Below are 24816 nucleotides of genomic sequence, written 5' to 3' on the forward strand. Positions count from 1 at the left end.
CAAAAAAGAATGCAGCAACTTGTAGCAATGAAGCATCCAATATAACCAAATACTTTTAGAGAGAGGAAATTTAATTCACACTAGGACAGAAATGTCAACATGCCAATATATGATTTATGCTTCTTTGTCTCATCTATATTAGGAAAAATTGGGTGCATAATTTCTTATTTGAATGTTTCTAGTGTGCACACAGCCCTTTATACCTAGAAAGTCTCTTTTTTCCATCACAATGCCTTTTCTGGGATTTTCCTGAGACAAGCAATAAAGCATTTTGAATAAATTCTTAATGTTCAAAAATGCTGAGTTAGAGAATAGAGAGGCAGACACAAGAGCTATTAAAAATTGCAAAACAATGAGTCTTCTCCAAACTGCTAGGGGATGGTCAACATCTGACTTGAAGATCTGGGTCAATGATCCTGCAGCATTTCCACAGTATCCCTCCTTTTCCAGAATGGGGAAATCTGTCTGAGTGGCTTGCTTCTGAAGAATACCCCTGCTTGCTTGCGTGTGTACACACACGGCAATAGTTCTGAAACTTTGTATGTATGTTGCAGCCTTCTGTTTGTTACAGGTCTGAATTTGCCCTCTGCATATCCTTTTCTGCATCTCACCTGTCTATACAATCTTTCTTTTTCTGTCCATTTTCTAAGTACACAAAATTTTCAGAGAAAATTATATTTCCTCAACACTTGTATTTTTCTCTGCCTCCAGTTTTCAGCCTCTCCCTTGCAAAGTTCTCTCCCCATTCTCCCTCTCTTCCCTAGGTCCTGCATTCTCATATTCCCTCTTTCCCGATTTATACCTCATTTCTCTTCCTGTAAGACTTCAATGTCAATTTTCTCTCCCTCAGTGTATCGGTAAGAATGTGAGAAAATGTTCAGAAGCAATTCTTTTATAAAAGAAGCAATTAAGTTCACTAAGTCCCCCAGACCAGACCATTTCCTTAAGGAGAACCTTTCCCAGAAAATTTTTCAAGGGTGTTTATTAGGCCCCCAGCAATCAGTTCTGTGGACACTGGTGAATTTTATCTTCTTAGAATGCAAGAAAAAAAAAAGCAGAGAACCCTACCTAAACTCACCAGGATGCACACAAAATCATCCCAGTGGTCCCCCAACCACTGTAGTTGCTTTGCAAGAACTCTTTTGGCCTTAGTTTAAAAAAACTCTACAGGCAAGAGGAATATTGGATGGTAAATTAACAAACAAAGGACAAGTCTACACTACAGTGCTACATTGGCGCAGCTGCACCATCGCTCTCCCCTTCGGCATAAGTACTCCACCTCTGCAAGAGGTGGAAGCTATGTTGGCAGGAGAGCATCTCTAGCCGACACAGCATTGGTGGGGACAGTGCTTAGGTTGCTGTAACTTTTTCACACCCCTGAGCGATGTAACTTACATTGACTTAAGCAGTAGTGTAGGCCAGCCCAAAAACGCAGTCTTTTTATTTCTTAAATCTTTGAGCTCAATCAAGAATGTTTTTTCCCCCAGAGATATGTTCTCAGTCTCCTCTTTATCTATTTGGTTATAATCTGGATTGCAAAAAGTATACGCACAATAAAATCATATTTTAAAAAAGTTATTACTGAAGGAATAATTCTATTTAAATTATATAAATACTTCAGATTAAGCTTGAATATCAATACCTTCCTTCCAACATCTAAGTCATTTTCTAAATACTTTAATACTTTTAGGGTTTGGCTTTTTGAACCATCTGTCAGAGACCGACAACTCTAATAACCAGAGTAAGCAGTTTTCCTTTAGACAAAAATAAACGTTCACAAAGGCACAGGAAAATACTTAATTACTTCATAAAAGAACTAATGAGCAATTGTTTACACTGTTCGATTACTTATGGGTAAGGCTACGATTTAGTCACGGAGGTCGTGGAAGTCACGGAATCCGTGACTTCCAGCAACCTCAGTGCTGTGGTCGGGAGCTACAGGGTCCCTGGCTGCCTGCAGGGGCGGGGAGCTGCGGGGTACCTCTGCCGCCTCTGGTGGCCCCCTGAGCTCCAAGCCACTGCAGGCAATGGGGTACCACACAACTCCCAACTGCGAGTTCTCGGCCGCTATGGGGGGGTGGGGGCTCCAGAGCTCCCAGCAGCGAGGGAACTCTGGGAGCTCCCGGTAGCCATGGGCAGCGGTTGGGGAACCCCCAAGCTCCAGGTGGCTGTGGGCCCCTGGAGCTGCAAGGGTATCCCGCAGCTCCCAGCCCACACGCTGCAGGGATACTTCGCAGCCCTCTGCTGCTGCAGGCGGCTCCTAGCCCCTGCTCTGCTGCCCTGCTTCAGATGGTGTGGGGACCCACAGATCCCCATTTTGTCAGAAATATTTTTAGTAAAAGTCATGGACAGGTCATAGGCAAAAAAGAAAAAGTCACAGAGGCTGTGACCTGGCCGTGACTTTTACTAAAAATATCCATGACAAAATCTTAGCCTTACTGATGGGCATTCTTCTTACTAATCTCTACACATTCCATTTGAAACAGTCTATTTTTAGCTCTGTTTTCTGGGAAATGGACTAACCTTCATGCTGCTTATTTCCTCTGCTTAAATTTGTTATATGCAAATATGTTTAAGTTTTGTAATTTAATAACCCCCCCCATATTAAAAGCAAGCAGAGAAGATAGAGGCAGACTTTCTTAAATTCTGATGTAGAGTCCAGTTGCACATGTAGACCTACAACAAATAGCATTTTAGGAAAAGGGAGAACCAAGTTCTTGTTTTTAATCTGATTTCAGAGTTCAGTAATCTGTACTTCTGCAGGAATTGATAGCCATCACAAACTAAAGCAGTAAAGAAGAGTGCCTTACAAAACACAGACAAACTCCTGTCTCTGTAGGTAGATAAGAGGGAATTAATTTCCAAGTTCTTTGTTTGAAATACTACTTGTAATTTAAGTCCTGTACATTTCCCCAACAAAAACTAACTAACTTCAACCTTACAGTGATAGGGGTAAGAAGCAGAGTTCAGATTGATTTGGGGTCTTGACGTGAGAATTTTCTAAAGGCTTGGTATATACTTGGAAAGTTTTGCTGGCATAGTGTATGTCAGTTAGAGATGGTTTGGTTGGGGTTTTTTTTTGGTCAACATAGCTATGGTAGCAAAACTTCAATGCAGATGCAGTTATACCATCAAAAAAAATCCTTTTGCTGGTAATAGCTTATTTCACTTGGGGATCTGGTATAAGCTGTTCCAGCAAAAGGCCTTTTTTTGCTGGTGTAACTGTATCTACATTAAGGTTTTCCAGTATAGGTCTACTGGCATAGCTTAACAGGGAGACTTTCCGAGACACAGAAGTGTAGGTAGGTGCCCAACATCAAATAGTTAGGAAATTCTCACTTAGGGTCTCAACAACAACCTCTTCTTCACCTGGCAACTCATTTGCTTTACATAGGCAGGAGATCACTACCTGCATCATCCCTGCCACTTCAGCCTCCTTTTTGTCCTCTTGGATATTTATTACAATACAGGCTTGTAAAAGAACACTAATTTTAGCAAATTTGCCAAGAAATGTGACATTACATACAATCCTTGCATTCTCTTCTAGTATGCATTGGGAAATGGGGTCATTTTAACTTTTGTATTCTCAGTTATAATACTGAAGTCAGTTTTCAAAAAAAAAAAAATGTATAGTAGGAAGAAAGAAATGTCAAGTATTTGTTTGTATTAAAGTTTTCAGCGGGATGGTTTTTTTTTTTTTAAAACATACTGAATTTTTATTTTGTGCTTATGTTGGCATATCTAGAATTCAGACACATTCTAATGGCGTAGGTGTATATTTCAACACCAAATGGCTTCCAAGATATGGTAACCTTTAAAATATCACCAACCCCTTAGTCTGCCAATGCTTATTAAATAAATAAATAAATAGAGAGAGAGAGAGAGAGAGAGAGCGCTGAATATAATAAGGCCTTGGATCATTATATAGGTTTTTCTTACTATAGTACTGCAGGACCCCAATCAGCCCACTGTGCTAGTAGCTCTACAAATACACAATGGCACCTATCGCATTCTAAGGCCCCTATCCTTCGTCCATTTTCATAATGTTCAAACTGTAGTCTCTTTTTTAACACATTCTTAAATTTTTAAAGTTAAGAAATTAACTTAAGAATTGAAACTTAAGTCTTTAATCCTAAACTTTTTCTACTTAAATTTGACCTCCAACTATGGCTGTTGCTCTTTAAAAAAAACGAACAACCTTGCATATACATTGTTTTTCATTCTTAACACAAGAAATAACATTTTGTCTGCAACGTACACCTTTACCTATTCCCTGTACACCTGTGCCTACCCAATTTTGCCATTCCCTCATGACTAAGGCTAAGATTTTGAAACAGATATTTTTAGTAAAAGACACAGACCAGTCACGGGCAAAAAAGGAAAATTCACAGAAGCCTGTGACCTGTCCCTGACTTTTACTAAAAATATCCATCACAAAATGGGGAACCACTAGGCTGCAGGGCCTGACTGGGAGCTCCAGGGGCCCCAACCACCAACTGGGGCTCAGAGTTCCAGGGTCCCCCTACCCCACAGCCTTGAGCTGCGGGGTCCCCTGCCGCCAGAGGCTGGGGGCCCAGCCAGGAGCTTCAGGGTCCCTCCCACAGCCACTTAGAGTCCCCCAGCGTCCAGGAGCTGCAGGAACCACCCCTGCTGCCTGCAGTGGCTGGGAGCTACAGGGTACTCCCGTCACCTTCGAGCTCAGGGGCCCTGCTACCTTGGGTGGCAGTGGGGTCCTGCAGCTCCCAGCCGCCTGCAGGCTGAAGTCATGGAAGTCTTTGGAAGTCACCTGATTCTGTGACTTCTGCGACCTCCATGATAAAATCGTAGCCTTACTCATGACTGAACTTTGGAGCTATAAGTCCAGGTCACTTGGGGAGCAGGAAGGGGGATGTTCTACTAAAATCCTCAAGCCAATGAGGAGAGCAAAGGTCAGCTGTTGTTCCACTCTGCTGTTCCTCCCAGGAGATGGGGCTTTTAAAAGTCCACATCTGGCAGAAGGAAGCTCCTGGCTAAGAGTATGGGCAGGTGCCCCATTCTCTTCACCCTTCAATGCTTGTCCCTGTTGGTTCCTCGTGCAAAAGGCAGGATGTCCCCACTCTACTCTAGAAGTCTTGTACTACTCCACTGGAGAAGTCTTTGGAGGGTCCTAAATCAGTAACTTTCTCTCCAAAACCTTGACTATGAAGGAGGACCTACACCAGCTCCACTGTATTCCATTACAAATAGATTGAGAGAGGACCTGAAAACAGTCTCCAAATATCTTAAGGGCTGTTACAAAGTAACAGTAAGTGATTTCTCCACATCCACTGAAGGACAAGAAGTAATGGAATTTATTTGCAGCAAGGGAGGCTTAGGTTAGATCAGGGGAAAAAACTTTCCAACATGAAGAATTGTTAAACTCTGGAATAAGCTTCCAAGGGAGGTGTGAAATTCCCATCATTGGAGGTTTTTTAAAAACAGGTTGGACACATACCTGTCATGGATGGTCTAGTTGTACTAGGTCCTGCCACAGTGCAGGGGTCTGGACTTGGACCCTCAAGAAATTATCTTCCAGCCCTACACGTCTATGAAATTTGGGATTTTAATCAGTTTTTATATTTTATAAAAGTTTTAGCCTAATGGAAGAGTTTGAACAGAATTGTAAGTGTTATCTGCAATTTATTCAAATTACCAATTCTCAGTAATAATCTTGATGTACAATGTAACTTTTTTCCTCATATAAACTGCCATTGACAATTGCCATCTAGGCCTCAAATTGGCTAGTTTTGTGTAAGTTTGAAATAGATTAGATGATCATTCCTCCCCATCCTGAAATCTCTGCAATTGCCAGTTACAATAGGCAACATGTGGGCAATAATAACTCAATAAACAAGAATAGCAATAACAAAAGCGATGATCTGACACCAAGAAGCATTTTTTACTTGACCCAAGAATAATAAAATCCATGAATCAGAATAATAAACAACAACACAGTATAGCAGACTCAATTCTTCCTTTATGCATTATTTGGAAAAAAGTAATTGCAACACACAGAGAAAAGATCTATTATTGAACTACATCTCCCACTGTCTGGCTTCAAAGGCAATCCCTTTGCAAGGGCACTCAATTCTCCTGAAGTAAGCATTTTCCTCTCCAGGAAGAATAATTTGCACAATGGGCGACTCCAAATAAAGCCTAAGGAAGGTCAAAAACTAAAGAAGAGTCCAAAATCACAAAAGTTCTTGTGCAGGGAACTGACAGTTTGACCTTGTTTGATGGTGGCTGCGCCTGGTTTCTGTCCGTTTTGTGCCAGGTGCAAACAGGTCACGAATACATGAAGCATGCTGAATCAGTGACAAGAGAACGGGGGGAGGGAGGAGGACAATGCAGAAGCAAGCAGGCATAGGTGCAGGATGGAGAGAGGACAAGAGGGCCAGGCACCAGCAGCAGCCATGAGGGGATATAATTAGGGCTTCTGCAGCCGGCTGCTTTACGAGCAGCGTCAGTCGCTCCTCAGCCCCACACAGCGATCAGAGAGGGGCGGGGGCAAGTGCAAGGACACAGGCTGATCAACCCGCCAGCTGCTGTCTGCGCTCAGGGCAGCCCACGCCCGCGGCTAACCCCCTCCAACCCGGCACTAGGGCCGACCCCCGCCTTTCTCCTCAGCCCCCGCCGGCTAGTAGGGGCGCCCTTACCCGCCGCCGGGTCTCCCCCACCCAGCCCCGGCCTGACCTGACCTGAGCAGCGCCAGGAAGGCGGCGGGCTCTACGTCGGGCAGCTCGATCTCGGCCGAGGTGGTGGCCATGCCACCGTTGAACATGGCGTCGAAGACGGCGCTGCCGGCGGCCAGCAGGAAGCGGTGGGCGGGGATGCGCTGCTGGCCGGGCCCGGGGGGCCCCCCGCCGCCGGGCGGCCGCGGGCCGCCCTTGCCCACCACGAAGCGCACGTCGCTGAGCAGCTCGTTGGTGAAGAGGAAGGCGAAGCGCTCCTGCAGCGAGCCCTTGGTGGCCTGCCAGTTATACACGGGCTCCCGCTGCAGCGCCGCGGGGGCCGCCTCCGGGGGGCCGCCCGACCCCGCCGCCGCCGCCGCCGCCGCCGCCATCGCCATCGCCGCCCCGCGCGCCGCTCACTCCGCCCGTGGCACGCACATCCCCGCCGCCGCCGCGGCCTCCAACGCTCGGCAGGGTCGCAAACGGCCTTCCGTCCGCGCAGCGGGCGCTACTGCGCATGCCGCGCCAGCGATCTGCGCATGGCCGGTGCGATCGGCTGAAGGTCTTGCCCTGCCGCTGCCCTTCCTTGCCCTCACGAGCTGCGAGGGGGCAGCCTGGGTGCAGGGGCCAAAGGGGCAATAGAGGTGGCTGGAGGGAAAGGAGGGGGCAGACAGGCCACGTCAGGGACAGGGTGCGAGAGGGTGTTGAGCAGCGGGAGAAGGCTGCCAGGGGGTGGCAGAGGCGAGAGACCCCAGGAGAGAGAAGGGCACAGGGTGTAAAAGTTACTGTATATGGGATGAGCGCTGGGCAGTGGTGGCCGGGATAGGGCGCACCGGCGCAGGTGGCCGAGGGGCTGCGTTACTCACTGCATGGTGCATCCCAGCCAGGGCTTAAATGCAGTCGGAGCTGTTCGGAGCGGAGCCTTGGGGAATATTTTCAACCTTCCTGGAGGGGTTTTTTGGCAGTATGCTGGGGGCGGGGGCGCTCTGGGAAATATTCTATAAGAATTTAAGCCCCGATGTCAGCATTCCCTCTTTGTGTGTGAAAGGCACAGTGTAGTGTAAAGCCCAGATGAGGTTGCCCTTCTCTATCTGAAATGATGCACTGAGGTGCTGAAAGAAACTTGATTCAGTAAATTATTTGACACACACCTCTCCTAATGTTGGAGAGGCTGATGGCAAGAGAGGGAAAAAGGAGTATACACCCACCCATCCACCATATAATAGAGCAGTTAAGGAAACAAAATGACTTCCTAGATTAAAAACAACTAGCATGGTCAGTAACATATAGACACCATGGAAAAACCTAGATAAGGATCAGCTTGGGTTATATCACCATACGAATAAATACCTCACACACATCTGGTAGAGCCATAATGTGATTACAGGTTATAGCCACCTAGAAAGTGAAATTCATAAAAATTAATTCTAGCCAATGTTCAGTAAAAAAATATTTTATACTCATGTATGAATTAAGTTAATTTTTTTGAATAACTAATAAATTAAAATGACCGTGATGTTGCATTCCATATGCTTTATGGAAATATGCTTATGCATATGACATAACTGGAATATGCTTTATGCTAAATACCCCTTGTATGGTATCATTAGAAAGCTTGTAATCTACTAAATGTGCTCATCCTATTTGTTTGCATGTATTATTTCTATTATTTCTGGAATTAGGAGACTAAGATATAAACTTGTATCACTGATATAAACATATTAAGTGGAGGCCATTAAGGGTGCTCCAGAAACGATCAGTTATAAATGGCCTTAGTTAGTGTATGACTCCTGCAATTGGGCACATGTGTCCTGTCTTCTGGAAGGAAATACTCAAAATATCACCTTAAATAATAAGAGGGAAAAGTACAACTGTACAAAGTGTACAGAGTTGTGATAGCTATAGAAAGTATAACATAATACACATGGGACTGAGCAATTCAAATTTACAGTTTAATAATTTTAAGATAAATATTTTTGCAGTTTATTGAAATTCTGCAGTTGAAATATATATCAATGTTTACCAAATTAATATTTTAATGTACCTGTGATGAACAACATAAAACTTTAAGTTTAATAACTATTTTACTTAAAATATATTGCATATGTGCAGTTTTGAAATAATGAAATAGAGATGATTATGCACTTCTGAAATTAAAATTCAGTGAATACAGCTGAAGGTTGCAAATTTTGGCACTGAAGCTACCATCCAACAGGATTTGAAACCCCTGGATCAGCGATGTGGAAAGATGAAGTGCAGCAAATTCTGAAACAAAGACCATCTCCTTTTTAATTTACTATTCCTATGCCTATGAAAAAGGGAATGCACGTTTTGATTGGGAGACAAAAAATGGCACACTCTCAGTATCAATTTCTCATGTCATGTGCTCCCCGTATTCTAGTGCAGCTGCACACCACAATACAGCTGTAATGGACAGGAAGGCGAGGGGTAATTATATTCTGCCTACCTACCATTCCCCACATAAATTAATGCATCCGATGAAGTGAGCTGTAGCTCACGAAAGCTTATGCTCAGATAAATTTGTTAGTCTCTAAGGTGCCACAAGTACTCCTTTTCTTTTTGCGAATACAGACTAACACGGCTGCTACTCTGAAACACATAAATTCAGTCAGATAAAATGTCCTTTACAATATGCCCAACTAGAAAGATGTATATCAGTAAGACTATGGAAGAAATTGTTCGGAAGAAACTATATTAATTCAAGATCCTTAGCACAATAGTCTGGCAGAGAAGTATCAGGTGTGAAATAAACTGGATCCTTTTGCCATCTGCTGGAGTTTTGCTGTAGTACAACAGCTATCTTAAATTACTTGTGGCACTTCATACCATTTATCATCTCTCATGACTTGGCAGGCTTTGTGGAAGCACGTGCCTATCAGAGGAAAATATTATGTCACCGTCCTGTGTGCAGGTTTATAATTAGGACAAAACTAAGACAGAGCAAGAATGGACTATTTCAGTGAACCGAAGACCCTAGAAAAGGCAGAGGCAATTTCAATGTCATAAGCAAAAGCAGGAAAGGATACAACAAGGAGAAACAGCATAGCAGTCACTGGCCAGAAGTAGCACTGGACAGGGGATCTATGTTCAAAATGCATTCACTCTACTCACTTAAGATAATACAGCTAGAGAAATCATCACCTCTATGCTTCTCCTGATCTGTGGTGCAGCTGGATGGACATGGATGCACATAGGTCCCCAGCTATACTTAGAGTAGTGGTAGGGCTGTAAGGCAACTTTTAATAGGAGTATGCCCCCAAAGATCAAGAGGGTGAGGATCCCCACTATCCCACTCCATCCCACCAGAATGATTCTAGTGGAACTGAAGGCACCAATGCTGTGCCCTTATTTGACAATTCATTTGTGGGAGTCAAGAGTCAGATTTAAAGGGGGAAAAGGATTCAGTTGCCATGGAGAGATGGTACAAACCATGAAGAGAAAGAAAGAAAGAAGCTGCAAATGAGAGCAATGAAGCTATATAGGAGACCAAACTTTATTTTCCATGGATGCTTTTTCAAATCAACAGGCGATCTGGGCATCACTGGGGGAAAGGGGTTATGGGCATTTTTATTTTTCCCTCTTCCCTTCTAAAAAGAAAATATCCTAAAATTCACCAGAGCCCCTGCAAAACTGTCTATCAGCTGGGGGCCCTAGTGGCCTCCAGACCTCCTGCTTATTAAAATAATTCTTTCTGGTAAAATGTATGCAAATTGCCAGTTAAGCACCAGGAAGAGAGGAGAAAGGAGATGGGGGGGGGGGAGGAGAAGAGAAAGCAAAGATAAGACAGTGAACTAGGGTAAAGGAGAGACAGAGGGAAAGGAGAGAAAAATGGGGCTGGAAGATAGAGAAGCATAGACAAGGTGGGTAACTGCAGAGAGAGAGAGAGAAGGATGTGCAGGGGAGACAGAAGGGAAAATAACTTTGAGACAAGCGCAGAAGGAAAGAAAATTGATAGAGAAAAAGAGGGGAGAAAGGAATGAGAATGAAAATAATGTAAAAAAAATCACAAAAATACACAGGAGACAACAAAGGGAAAAGAGACATAGAAAGGGAGAGAAAACATAGGTATATGCAGCAGCAATCCACCGGGCTAAGAAAGAAAACTGTTATCACAGCTGTCTTTGTCAAACTTGGCTTTCCTGTATGTGAACACAGAGGATCAGACATTTGTTTTACCATGTAATCTTTGTGCCAGCTCCCTGGTTCAAAAATGTTGGCCAGTTTTCTTTGGCAGTATCAGCATGTGGATCACAGCCATTTTTAAAGGTGATGTCATGGGATTGTACTTATCCTGCACAAATCAGAAATAACACGCAACACATTTTCCAAAAGGGGTACAAGTAAATGTTACTAAACCCTTTTCTGTTCTTTGCTTTCTTAGTTCAGTTTCTATATAGGAAGTGCAACATAAATTAATAAAGAAGAAAGTGTTTGTATGAAACATACAGTATTAATTGACCAAGAGCAACTTTTCATTTGATTTCATTATGTATATGGAATGGCTCACCTACAGATAAAAGACTACAAAGTTCATATGGATGAGAAGGTTTTTCTGATCAGTAGCAAGCACTACAGAAGGTCAAAGTGTGGCAGAGCATTTGAGATACAAGCTTCTGAAGTTTGCACAATAGCTTAAGCCAGCACAGGCTGACCATGAAGAGAGCTGTAGCTCACGAAAGCTTATGCTCTAATAAATTTGTTAGTCTCTAAGGTGCCACAAGTACTCCTTTTCTTTTTTCTTGTTTAAGAAACTGTTGGGAGTAGGCGTGACATTCCCCTGCTGTTATCTAGACTGGTGATCGACTAGGTCACTCCAATCCTCGACTTTGGGAGCCAGCCTTACCCTGCTCTGCTGTGAGAACCCCCACTCCTGGGCTGTTCACTCACAGCCTCTAGCATGTAAGCTGCTTCCAGCCCGAGTGAGCACTTTTGGCCAGCCACTGCTTGGATTGTGCAACCGAATTACACTAGACAATATCTCTGGTCCCAGACACAACCCTAGGAACCTCCGTCTTGCAGTGTCCAGTTATGCCTGCTGGACGCTGCAAGCTTATTTGAGTTCATGAATTTAATAAAGAAATTGATATGTACCAGGCTTGTTATCCCAAGGGGAGTCTCTGACACGCATCAAACCAAATGCACTGCTTCAGGCAGAATAAATAAACAAATTTATTAACTACAAAAGATAGATTTTAAGTGAGTATAAGTCAAAGCACAACAAGTCATATTTGGTCAAATGAAATAAAAGAAAAATGCATTGTAAGCTGATCTTAACGCTTTCAGTGCCCTTACAAACTTAGATGCTTCTCACCACAGACTGGCTGGTTGCCCTTCAGCCAGGCTCTCCCCTTTGATCTCAGTGCTTCAGTCGCTTGGTGGTGGAATCTGTAGATGTAGGTGGAAGAGAGAGGAAGAGCATGGCAAACGTCTCTCCCTTTTATCATGTTATTTCTTCCTTCTTGGCTTTGCTCACCCCCTTCAGGGTCAAGTGAGCATTACCTCATCATATTCCCAAACTGACCAAGGAAAGGGGGGTGACTCACTGGAGAATCCAAAAGATCCTTTGTTGCTGCCTAGGCCAGTGTCCTTTGTTCCTCTGAGGCTTGGCTGGGTTTGTCCCATACATGCCCTGATGAGGTGTGAACTGCCCCTCTGTTCCTGGAGAGTTTTGCCTGGGCTTGTTTTAAGCCATGAGGACACATTTTCAGCCTCATAACCTATGAAATTGCAACCTATAACATTACTATAACAAAAAGAAAAGGAGTACTTGTGGCACCTTAGAGACTAAGAAATTTATTAGAGCATAAGCTTTCGTGAGCTACAGCTCACTTCATCGGATGCATTTGGTGGAAAAAACAGAGGAGAGATTACTCTCCTTTTTTTTTTTCCACCAAATGCATCCGATGAAGTGAGCTGTAGCTCACGAAAGCTTATGCTCTAATAAATTTGTTAGTCTCTAAGGTGCCACAAGTACTCCTTTTCTTTTTGCGAATACAGACTAACACGGCTGCTACTCTGAAACCCATTACTATAACAATAATACTCAGTGCATCATGAGCTTTCCGAAGACACCCGACATGACAAACTTTGCATTGGATACCACACAATCATATTATTAGGATGAACATGGGGGTGCAGGGTGTTCCCCTGAGATACAGAGTGTCACAGTAGGACTTTCCCATGATGGGATTTCCTTTGAATCCTGTCAGGGTTGGGGTGAAGAAGGAGGTCTATTTGCACATGATACAGAAGAAGCAGAGGATTCAGCTCTCATGCCTCACAGATTCCTGAGATACGCACGATTCTTGGGGATCTACCAGAAGCACAAAGATGTCTGCCATGTGGCCTTGTTCCACTTTACTGGCAGGTCAAGGCCAGCTCTGTAATTGAGATCTCAGAAGGTTTCTGCTGAAAGATGGTATTGTTTTCAGCCATTTGTTCCTGGAATTATTTCATTATCCTCTCTTACGGATCTTGTCAGCTCCTCGCTTTCCCCACAAGGGTTCAATTTTGTGTGCAAGTACTCAGTCAATGTTTGCTGTTCTGATGCGAGTTTTGGAACGGGCACATATTTTTTAAATTATTACAGATTGTTCCGATAAGCAGTCAGCATCCTTCCCCCACTACCAAAACAGAGAGAATGCTTCATATCAAGTAATGTATTTGTAGCTTATTGTGCTCCCTGGTTAGGAATAATAATAATAAACCTAGCTTTAATATTGTGCTGTTCATCAGTAGAGCTGAAAGCACTTTACAAAAGAGGTCAGTATAATTGCAAAGGAGGTCGGTATCTGGAACCATTTGATGGAGTCCTTTCCTTTTCATATTCCATTTGATGCTGATAAACATCCATGTATCTGATGGATGTGATTGTTGTAATTGGCAAAGGAAGACACTCATGTTGCCATCGTCACAACTCCTACATTACACAATTCCCACAAATTGTAAGTTTACAATAACAATAATTTTAAAAGATGATAAAGTTATCCCTTCCTTTAGAACTCTTTGTGTGTCCTCTCTTCTCTTAGGCACTGCTCTTCCACCAGAGTCCATGCAGGCAACCCCCTGCAGCTGCATGGAGCTTAGATTAATCAGTGGGATTCTAAGACTTCTGCTTGTCAAGAGACAAACACAGAATCAGGGCCTGAGATTCAGAGCTCTTAGGGGCAGGGACTGATTTTATCTTTGTGTTTTGAAGAACACCAAGCACAGTGTCAGTACAAAAAGTTAATTGTGGTTAGATATGTAGGTCATGTGGTATGTATCTGTTCCCTTCCCATCTTGGATGAGTGTAGTTCTGAGACTCTGGTTTTCAGTGAGAATACTCATGTTTACAATTTTAAAGTTTACTTACCATAAATATGTTCTAATGTTTGCTTCAAATCCATGGTTCATTGATATTCAGTTTAACAATGAAATGGACTTTTATCATTGTTTGCTTCCTCTTTGCATGTTGCACCTGTGTTATTGAGTACAACTGGAGGGCTAGGTGGCACAAACAGCATACTCAACAAGCAACTGTGAATTATGGGGCTGTAATTCCATTGAGAGGTTCTGGTGATACCACTAAACTGGAAAATGAAATTCAATTGGCTTGTGAGCCAACAGAATCCTGAAAAATTGAATTATAGCCCCGTAAAATTTGCCAAAATGTGTCTACAGGACCAAATCCTGGTCTCATTGAAATTAATGATACTTTTGTCATTGGCTTAAATGGGATCAAACATTGGCCTCTAATGCATGGATCGAGCAAGTGACAGTCTTGCATAGGCTGTCTCTATGCAAACCATGAGTTTCTATCTATGTTTTCTGCTGCTAGTTACTCACTACTGTTGGAGTTTCAGGCATACCCCTGAATATAATGGTGGATTCTTGGAAGTCATCAATTTATGAGATGTCTTTTGGTTCACGTTGTGCACTACATGTTACTGTGAGCTAATGGTCTTTCACAACACCTCTGAAGTCTTTGGATCATATGCTTATGAAAATAAGTTTAGAGTCTGGATTTTTAGCCCCATTTGTCTAAATCACAAAAACACCAGGCTGTTGTTATTTGCATTATAGTAACACTTAGATGCCACTACCAAAATCAGGGCCTTGAGATTTATATTAGGTGTATAGTACCTAGCACAGAGACAGTCCATGTCCCAAAGAGTTTACAATCTAAAAGGCAAGCAAAATAGATGCACAGACAAGTGAAGTGAGGAACCCAAAGGTCCACAGCAGGACATTGGCAGAGCTGGAAATGGAACACAGGTCTCCTGACTCTCGGTGCAATGTCACATTGCGTCTCCAAAAACTGGTGCTCCATTTGACAGGATTTACAACATCGCATGATTCTGTGCAATTTATAGTTCCCAGCCACTAGAGCTTCAGCAGTGGAATAGGTTGGATTCAGGACAGTTATAGGTCCGCAGTGAGGTGTGTAGGGAATCTTATAAATCACTTTGCTTACTCTTATCTTCTGCATATTCTCACCTGCTTGCTTTCATGATCAACAAAGGGCCAAATACTAAGATAATTTCCTCCCCTCCCGCCACACACATGCTTTTGTGCAGCATTGATGTGCAAAGTCAAACAGTTATTGTGTAGCATCCACAAGTCGTCGCATTTTCACTGCTGAATGATAAAGTTCCTATTTATTTATTAATCAAATATGATTTTGCAACATTAAAATGACAAATTTCAATGCATACGTGACAAGAAATAGAAAGATTACAATTCTCATGGCAACAATAACTTACCAACACTGCACATATATAATATTTTGAGTACTAGTTAGACTGTTAAATGTACTGTAAACCTACCTTTATTTATATAGTAAATGTTGTTATTGCACGTGTCACCAGGTGGCACTATTACACATAGTCTTCAAAGTTTATTTTCTTCATGTGCAAGCAAGTTCTTAAATCTTGGAAGAAATGCAGGTGGCTATGTTAATTTAGGGGTATACAAGGTTCTGGGCAGAGTTTGCTGAGTGAGTGGCAAGAAAGTAATTGCTTTCTGCCTTGGTCTCTGATTAGAGCCAAGTCTTGAAGCAAAGTTGCTCCCAGAGAGATGGTCAGAGGTGTAAAAGAAAGGATTGCCAGTATCTCTGTTCTAGGATAAGTGCATATAGTGTAAATAAAGCTAATTACACTTGGACTATGCCCAAACTGTATGTCATTGATTTCTCCTGCACTGAGAAGTCAACCTGCAAGACCCTTGACATCTGCTACTGCTTGGCAGAGGGAAAACGTTGTCAGAATGAGACAAGTGGTTGGAAGAAGAGGCAACAGTATATAGAGTATATGCAATGTCACTGAGTTGTGGGAGCGTATATAACAGGGGATACAATGAATGGTATTCTCTCTGTTGTGACTGAGCAAGCAGGCAGGACATTTTGGGAAGGGATGGTATATTGGAATCAGAAGATTCTGTGGCTGGTGAGAATGACCCTTGAGAGCCTCTCTAAAGGAAAGGCTGGGATGTTGAAATCTTTGAATGGTCTCTGCCTGTTAGGCATGACATCTGGGGGCCCCTTTGAGAGGAGAATGGATAGAATGTTGGAGGCAGAAGGTTCTTTGACCATGGGAAATGACAAGTGGAGCTCTTTTAATAGGAGAAGGAATGCACTATTGGAAAGGGGGAAAGCTCAATGGCAATAGGTCCTGTAACTGGAGACGGGTTGGATTGTTTGAAGCTGCTGGTTTGATGGTGGTTGAGAAGTCAGTTGGAGTTCCCAATAACAGGAGAAGGGATGGAATTCCCACTTCTCCACTCTTTTCATCACTTTCATTCTTATCTCCATGCATTCATCTCTGCCACCCCTCTACACCTAGAGTTTATTTCCAACCCCACTGTGCCAGGCACCCACCCTCTTTTTTGAAATCCAAAGTGAAAACTCATGTCTTCTGTGAAGGCCACAAACAGTAATCCAGATCAGTAAAATGCTGCCACCTCCCCATATATAAATAAATGTCAAATCCCTACTTTAAGACAGAACCTTCCTGATCTCACCCAGGGTGTGGCTGAATTGGTTGTCTGACTATACAAACTGCAAGCATCTCAGGGCTTGTGTATAATACTGAGCAAATTTTTGAGTATTGGCAAATAATAATTAATAGTAATGATCACCATCTTGTGGAGTGAGAGGGCATATAGGGGAAAGGGAGAAGTATCAGTGAAATGTGCACAGTAAAGGATGGAATTGGGAGCCATGGCTGGAAGACATGCAAAGAGAAATAGAGATGGAGACTCTGAGGACAAGACTTGTCTGGGGTCACAAGAAGCTGTGTAAAACATTAGGTCATTGCTGTCCCTCACAGCAACAAACATATTGTTGAGCACATGCAAGAGAATGGAATGGGCCATGATGCAGAATAACTGAGCACCATTATGGTAGCAGAGAAGACAGCCTCACTGGAGTCTCCCTATTCTCACCTCACATAAACTTAGTTATGGCTTGGTGTAATCTCAGTCCTGCTGTTCCCCAATACAGCTGTTCATAATAGATAAGGAGGATTTTCCAGGGAAGACAAGCAGAGGTACTGCCACAGGAGATCTGCTGGAAGAGGTTACCTTGGAAGATGTATTGATTCAGAGCCTCTTGTGAGTTCCTGGATCCTGTTTCCCAGGGCAGCCCTGTTGTAACTGTATTGTGCAGCCCCAGCTGAGTGGAGCTGTGGCCAGTCTGGGTTACTGCAGCCACACTGTGGGAGGATTTTCTGCTACTAGACAGAGACAGGCAGTGAAACTGCTCCCTACTCTTTAGTGGACATTTGCTCACCAGACTGTTTGCCATGATTGGGACTTTCTGCTCAAGGGCTGGAAGAGGGCTGGAACAGCAAGGGGTGTTCCATGATAGTATTAAGCTGCCTTGGCCGAGCAGTGATGGGAACTCTTGCCTGCACTGAATCTGGCTCTAGCCCATCCACCAAAATTCGCACTGTTTAAAATAAAAAAGTTATAGATTGATTTATTTGTACATGATGGTGAAAGCCAAAGAAATTCTTCTCACCCTCAAAAAGCTATCTGTTCTCTGGCCCTAAATGGTCAACAGCTTAAGAGCATAAGAACCTAAGAATAGGCATACTGGGTCAGACCAATAGTCCATCTAGCCCAGTATCCTGTCTTCTGACAGTGGCCAGTGCCAGATGCTTCAGAGGAAATGAACAGGATAGAGCAATTATCGAGTGATCCGTCCCCTTGTTGTCTAGTCCCAGCTTCTGGCAATCTTAGGTTTAAAGACACCCAGAGCATGCAGTTGCATCTGTGACCCTCTTGACTAATAGCCATTGATGGACCTATCCTCCATGAACATATCTAATTCTTTTTTTGAAACCAGTTATATCTTTGGACTTTACAGCATCCCCTGGCAATGATATCCACAGGTTGACTGTGCATTGTGTGAAGTACTTCCTTATGTTTGTTTTAAACCTGCTGCCTAATAATTTCATTGGATGACACCTCATTCTTGTGTGTTTTGTGAAGGGGTAATTAACACTTTCTTATTCAGTTTCTCCACATCATTCATGATTTTATAGACCTTTATCATATCCCCTTTAGTTGTCTCTTTTCCAAATTGAACACTCCCAGTCTTTTTAATCACTCCTCATACGAAAGCTGTTTCATAACCCTAATCATTTTTGTTGCCCTTCTCTCTACTTTTTCCTGTTCTAATATGTCTTGAGATGTGGTTACCAGAACTGCACACAGTATTCAAGGTGTGGGCATACCATGGACTTATATAAAGGTATTATGATATTTACTGTCTTATTTTCTATCCTTTTCTTAATGGTTCCTAATATTCTGCTAACTTTTTTGACAGCCACTGCACATTGAGCAGATGTTTTCAGAGAATTATCCACGATGATGCCAAGATCTCTTTCTTGAGTGGTAACAGCTAATTTAGACCCCATCGTATTGTACGCATAGTTGGGATTATGTTTTCCAATGTGCATTACTTTGCCTTTATCAACACTGAATTTCACGTGTCACTTTGTTGCCCAGTCACCAACTTTTGTAAGATCCCGTTGTAACTCTTGACATTCAGATTTGGACTTAACTATCTTTAGTAATTTTGTATCATCTGCAAACTTTGACACCTTACTGTCTATCCCTTTTTCTAGAGAATTAATAACTATGTTGAACAGCACTGGTCCCAGTACAGATCCTTGGTGAATTCCCCCCCCCCCACCCTCTCCACTGTGAAAACTGACCATTTATTTCTACCCTTTGTTTCCTTTCTTTTAACCAGTTACTGATCCATGACAAGACCTTGCCTCTTATCCCATGACTGCTTACTTTGCTTAAGAACTTTTGGTGAGGGACCTTAGGCAATAATATTTTCCTTTGAACAGTTAATTTGCTATATATGTTATCACCCACCCTTTACCCTGGTTTGCAGCTTTGAGAGCTTTATGTGGCTGAAGTGTCTCATGCATGTACAAGTATTTTCTGGCTTATGCATTACTTTATTTTGGGACAAACTAAATATATTTCATTTAAAACAAGTTTTCCACACTTAAAGGGAAAGTATCAAGTTATAAAACAATTCTAAATATAAATTTCCATATCTATTTTGCCTAATAAGATGGTTGACTGCTAAAGCATAAAGAATTTTAGAACTCTCATTTACTTTTCACCATTCTTGCCATTTGTTGAACATAGGAATTGCCAGACTGGATCAGACCAGTAGCCTATCTAGTCACTTATCCTCTTACCAACATGGCTGCTTCAGCGGAAAATGCAGAAAATCCTGCCTGATACAGTTATGAAATAACCTACTCACAGGAAAAGTTTCCTCCTTATCCCATTACTAGCGATTGCTATATATCCTGAAATATGGGGATTTATAGCTCTCTTCAAAACAAAACACCCCCTTCCCAAGAATTTTGGGTTTGTTTTTTTTTATCCTTGCTATTATAACTCTGGTTATAATCTATATAACCTTCCCATGATCCTTTCTTGAATCCTGCGAAGCTCTTGGCTTCAATGACTTCTAGTGGCAATGAGTTCCACAGGCTAAATGTCCCGTGGACAGAATATTCCTTACCAGTTTTAATTATGCCGCCTTTCAATATAATTGCCTAGTCCCTTTGACTTTGTGTGCTTCACTCAACTTGCTGGAAGAAAACAGACAAGTCGGTTTCACTTTTGTTTCAAGTCCCATCAGAGAGCTTGCTTGTGGGTTTCGTGTATTCAGCGCTACAACGAGAACACTGCTGAAGTCCAAGCCCTAGTCTGGTTTTACCCGCAAGTTGTAAAAAAGAAAAAAAAAAAAGTGAAAAGATTGCTATACCTATCGTTACAAACATGGGGAGAAAGGGGAAGAGGCGCTCTCGCTCTTTAACCACTGCAGCTGGAACAGCTGCCTTGCACGCTCACTGTCCCGTTGGGGACGCCTTGCTCCAGCCCACTGAGCTCACAACGCCCCGCGGTAGTTTGCAAGGGCGGCTAGCCTGGGACGAGACAGACCAGGCAGGGACTTTTCCAGGCTCCCCCGCCCCGATCCCCCAGAGCGCGGCCTCCCCGCCGTCTGGGACCATGTGCAGCAGCAGGGGGTGATGACTGGCTCTTGGCTCGCTCGGGCCAGCCAGGCCACAATAGCTCTCATGCCGCTGGCTGCGGGCGGAGGGAGGGGAGAGGTCCCGGGCGGGCGGCTGTGGAATGAAGCGAGGCAGCCGCAGTTGTCAGTCCCGTCACTGCTGCTGGAAGAACAACGGGGGGCTCCGGTTTCTGCCGCGGAGGCGGGGGGGGGGGGCGCGTTAACCTTTGCGGCGCGCAGCCTGCCAGCGACGCCGGGGATGAGCGGGGCAGCCGGGCTGAGCCGCGGAGGGCAGGTCTAAGGGGCAGAGAGCGGCGCTCGGGCGGGGAGAGCCGCTGAGCCGAGCCAGGGTCTCCGAGCATGCCAAGCGCCCTGTGAGCCGAGCTGCTGCGGCCGCTGCTGGGATGAGCGCCTCGGCTGCCACCGGGGTCTTCGTCCTGTCCCTCACCGCCATCCCCGTCACGTACCTCTTCAACTTCCTAGCCGCCAGCAGCAGGTGAGCCCTGGGGGAAGGGGGGGGGGTCCCGTGCGCTGGGCTGGGCTGGGAGGGGGGAGCCGAGCGCCCGCGGGGGCCAGGGCAGGGCGCGCTCCCAGGCTGCTCGCGGCGTAGCGTATTTTTAGAAGCTGGGCAGGGGAAGGACAAATGTGGACCCGAGAGAGGTACAACAATAGCCAGCGCCAAGGGAGTGGGCGGGCGAGGCCGCAGGGGCTGGGAGCTGAGGCCCCGCCGGGGGGGGGGGGGGGGAGGGGGGGAGCGGAGGCCAGGAGGGTTGGAGGCTGAGAGCGTGGGGGGGGGGGGGGTTAAGCGGGGCCCTCGGCAAGTGATTTAGGCGGGAAACGGGTGCAAAAAGGCTGAGAGCGGGGATCTGGGCTGGGGGAGCGGAACACTGGAGACGGGCTCCAAGGTGTGGGGCTGGGGTGCTGGAGCAAGGCGTTGTCCTGGGTTGGGGGCAAAATATCTCAGGTAAAGCCATGAGATTCAACAAGAGGCATGGAAGGACGTTGAGATCCTATATCAAGTTCTCACCTGTCAGCACTGTGGCTGTGGAAAGGGGTGGAGGAGAGATCGTGGGTGGAATTCCCTTTGGAAACTGCAGATCCAAACCCAGCCCCGATCAGTTCTCCATGGGTTTTTGTGCCCAGCCACAAAAACCCTTCAGGGTTTTCCCTTTCAAAACTGTGGAAGTCACCACATCAGTGGATCATTCATAGTCAGTTCCAGAGTCATCAGAGCCTAAGGTCCCCATTATGCCCCCAAAGAAGTCACTTAAGGTTTTGCTATAGATCAGTGGATGAAGAGCCAGGTCCTAAGTCTTACTGCATGGGAGTAGTTTCAATTTTTCTGTACCTCACCATCCATACAGGGCCGGTGTAACCACTAGGTGAACTAGGCAGCTGCCTAGGGCACCAAGGTTTGGGGGCGTCCAATTTTTTTTACACTAGTGCTTAGGGGCAGGTACCTGTCAGTCTCCAGCGCTCGGGCCGTGCCAGGGCCAGCAGCCTCTTCCACCGCGGCCGCCTGGGAGGACGTGAGCAGGGGCGTCACAGTGGAGGAGGCGCAAGGGGCTGGGCTCGGCTGGGGCCCCGCACCTGCTGGCTGAGAGCAGCAGGAACCGGGCACCGCTCAGGAGGAGCCGGGTGGCCCGAGCGAAGTGTGGCGGCAGCCTGCGCAGCAGCAGGGGCAGGCAGGGAGCGCAGGCGCCCTGGGCTCGGGCTGCCCGGCTCCCCCTGAGCGGCGCCCGGTTCCTGCTGCTCTCGGCCGGCAGGTGCGGGGCCCAAGCCAAGCCCGACTCCTTGCGTCTCCTCCACGGCGGTGCCCCCTGCCCGCGTCCTCCTGGGCAGCCGTGGCCGGGGAGCCTGAGAGGAGGAGTGGCCCCTGAACAAGCCGGGGAGACTCCGAGGTGAAGAGGCTGCTGGTCCTGGCGCTGCCCGAGTGCTGGAGACTGATAGGTACCTGCCCCTGCCCCATCCCAGCACCACCTGCCTCCCAGCCCAGTGAGTGTTATCTGCCCCACCAGCCTCAGTGCCCTGCCCCATACTGTCAGCCACCCCAAGCTCACTGTGATACCAGCACCCCTTGGCAAAAGGCCCCCTGACCTTCACAAACAGCTGTTACCGCAGGCCTGACAAACTCACTGTACCCCACATGTGTCTTACAGGGCCCTTACCCACAAAGAGGAAGGGATCTACACAAGGCTGGTAACTTGTCAAGAGTGAGAATCTTTGTGAGATGTGTGCATGGGTAATATTGAAGGAATAACGTATTTACCTTAAAAGTCTGCTTTACAGACTTGGAGTAGAAATTAGTCATCAGGGGATAATGGCCCTTTGGGGCAAGGGGGATTTGTCACCCTGCCTAACCTGGCTGGTGATGCAGTGCACGGCTCAATTGTTTAGCTTTGCACAATACCAGGTTTCAGAGTAGCAGCCGTGTTAGTCTGTATTCGCAAAAAGAAAAGGAGTACTTGTGGCACCTTAGAGACTAACAAATTTATTAGAGCATAAGCTTTCGTGAGCTACAGCTCACTTCATCGGATGCATCCGATGAAGTGAGCTGTAGCTCACGAAAGCTTATGCTCTAATAAATTTGTTAGTCTCTAAGGTGCCACAAGTACTCCTTTTCTCTTTGCACAATAGTAAGACTTTGAGTGGAACACCATCAGAGGCAATGGCAAACAATTGAACCGCCCTAAGGGTAAAAAAGAAACATTACAACAGCCGTTACCCGTTCTGAAAGGCTGTTTATAATGCTAAGTTTACTAATTTTCGGAGGTTGTCGGCAGGAGGGGGGGAAGGAGCGCAAGATGGAAGTTTTGCATAGGGCGCAAAATGCACCTTGCACCGGCCCTGCATCCAAGGGAGAGTTTCCTCAGCTGTGCCCTCCCTACAAGCGGTCCCTGAAGATTTTCCAGTGTTCTACAAAGTTCTACAAAAACTTGAGAGAAACTTTGGATTTAAAATATAGAAAAGGATCCCAAGAGTCTCTCTCCTAAGACACTTCAGGACTAATGGAGCATAGGGCCACAGTTAGCGTCAGACATGTCAGTATGCTCCACTGCCTAAAAGTTTTTCAAAAAGTCAGTGCATGTAATAGACTGTGTTGCTGGTTTGGGTTGGAAGGGTCCAGGTACTTCAGATATTTTTGTAATATTTTGTAATATTCAGTGTGCAGATTTCTAAAAAGTTAGTGCATGTTTGATTCATTGCCAATATTTCTTTCTAGTAGGTGCACACACCACTATGCAGAAAGTCTGCATTTTATACAATTGAAGTACTCAATCCTTCAATCTTTACTCAATAAATAGATCCAGTGCAAGATCCACTGAAATGCATCCGATGAAGTGAGCTGTAGCTCACGAAAGCTTATGCTCTAATAAATTTGTTAGTCTCTAAGGTGCCACAAGTACTCCTTTTCTTTTTAAGTCTGAATAGCAGGATTAAGATTGAAGGAGCAAGTCTGAAATGTAAAACCATTTTTAATTTCTTGTCAGTTTTCATATTGTTTAAATATAACTAACTATCTAATTTATTTTCTTGAGGAGAAAAATCAGACTTGTAACTAGTGTATCTTCTGAAACCATATCCTGATGTCTCCAATATTCAAAATATGTTTTTTGAACAACCTTATGGTTTACCTAATTCTCCCCATATTATTTTGTATATAAGCACAAAGGGGATGGCTTGATCTCAAGAATCTGCCCTAAAGTGAATTTAGAACGATTTGCCAATCTAGAGATATAAATAGATTTTAAATGAATTCAATTGAAAAATTTTTTTTTCCTTGGGGAAGCTAATGTTTTCCTCTTTTCTCTCTGCGCCTTGAGTATTTCCATCATTTGTCCACCAGCACTTTACACAGCCTCTGACATTTGTCCTCCAGGCCTTGTATTATGGCCTCCATCCTTATGGAAAAGGAGGTCCTGCCTGCAGAACCCATCAACTCTATTTGCAAAGTATTCACCATGAGTCACACATAGCACTTCTCTCCAGAGCCTGAGAACACTTCTATAGCATTTCCTGCCCCCTGCAATCTAGGACCTGGGAGAGGGAGGCCAGAAATTAAACCCAGAGCTATCGTGAGGCACTGCACAATGCTATCCCCAGTTCACCAGGCTGATCAATTTGTTTTTTTGTAATTTTACTTTGAAAACATGTCCTTTCACAGCTAAGTACTTTACTGTGGCAGTTAAACTAGATGTTCATAATGGTCCTTTCTGACCTAAAAATCTATGCATATATGACTTTCACAGCCTATTTGTCCTAGTTTTTGCTAATGTCAGCATAGAAACTGAATTTAGTCTGACAATCTAGCTTTCTGGACTAGTTGTTTATCAAGCTATTTTAACAAAAGGAGTCCGGTGGCACCTTAAAGACTAACAGATTTATTTGAGCATAAGCTTTTGTGGGTAAAACCCCCAATTTTTCAGATGCAACTTTTTATAGATGATGACATGTAACAAGCAGGCATGGAAGTTTAGAAAAACAGTAAAAATGTATAATATTATAAACTTTGCAAGGATTTTAAAAAGCAAAATTTTTCATTAGTAATTGCATTTAATTTAAGAGTAAGGGGGTACA

The 24816-nt window shown here is 44.5% G+C and overlaps 2 protein-coding genes across 7 annotated transcripts in view; one reads left to right on the plus strand and one right to left on the minus strand.

Annotated features, from left to right (window-relative positions):
* BTBD1 (BTB domain containing 1) overlaps window positions 1-7179 on the minus strand; it is a 35644-nt gene extending 28465 nt beyond the window's left edge. Inside the window, exon 1 of the mRNA XM_038419023.2 lies at window positions 6717-7179. Within this exon, the coding sequence (XP_038274951.2) occupies window positions 6717-7087 (371 nt within the window). The 5' untranslated portion in view covers window positions 7088-7179. The remainder of the gene's footprint in view (window positions 1-6716) is intronic.
* A 12957-nt stretch (window positions 7180-20136) lies between these two features.
* Window positions 20137-24816, plus strand: part of TM6SF1 (transmembrane 6 superfamily member 1) — a 34371-nt gene continuing 29691 nt past the window's right edge. The window contains exon 1 of one of the 6 annotated variants that reach the window (XM_043493503.1): window positions 20137-20734. In XM_043493503.1, the coding sequence (XP_043349438.1) occupies window positions 20643-20734 (92 nt within the window). In that variant the 5' untranslated portion in view covers window positions 20137-20642. Of the gene's footprint in view, window positions 20735-20878; window positions 20899-24816 lie in introns of those variants that run through there. The other 5 variants (XM_043493502.1, XM_043493504.1, XM_043493506.1 and 2 more) reach the window with 5 other exon arrangements.

Source organism: Dermochelys coriacea, chromosome 10 (genome assembly GCF_009764565.3).
Source record: "Dermochelys coriacea isolate rDerCor1 chromosome 10, rDerCor1.pri.v4, whole genome shotgun sequence".
NCBI lineage: Eukaryota > Metazoa > Chordata > Testudines > Dermochelyidae > Dermochelys > Dermochelys coriacea.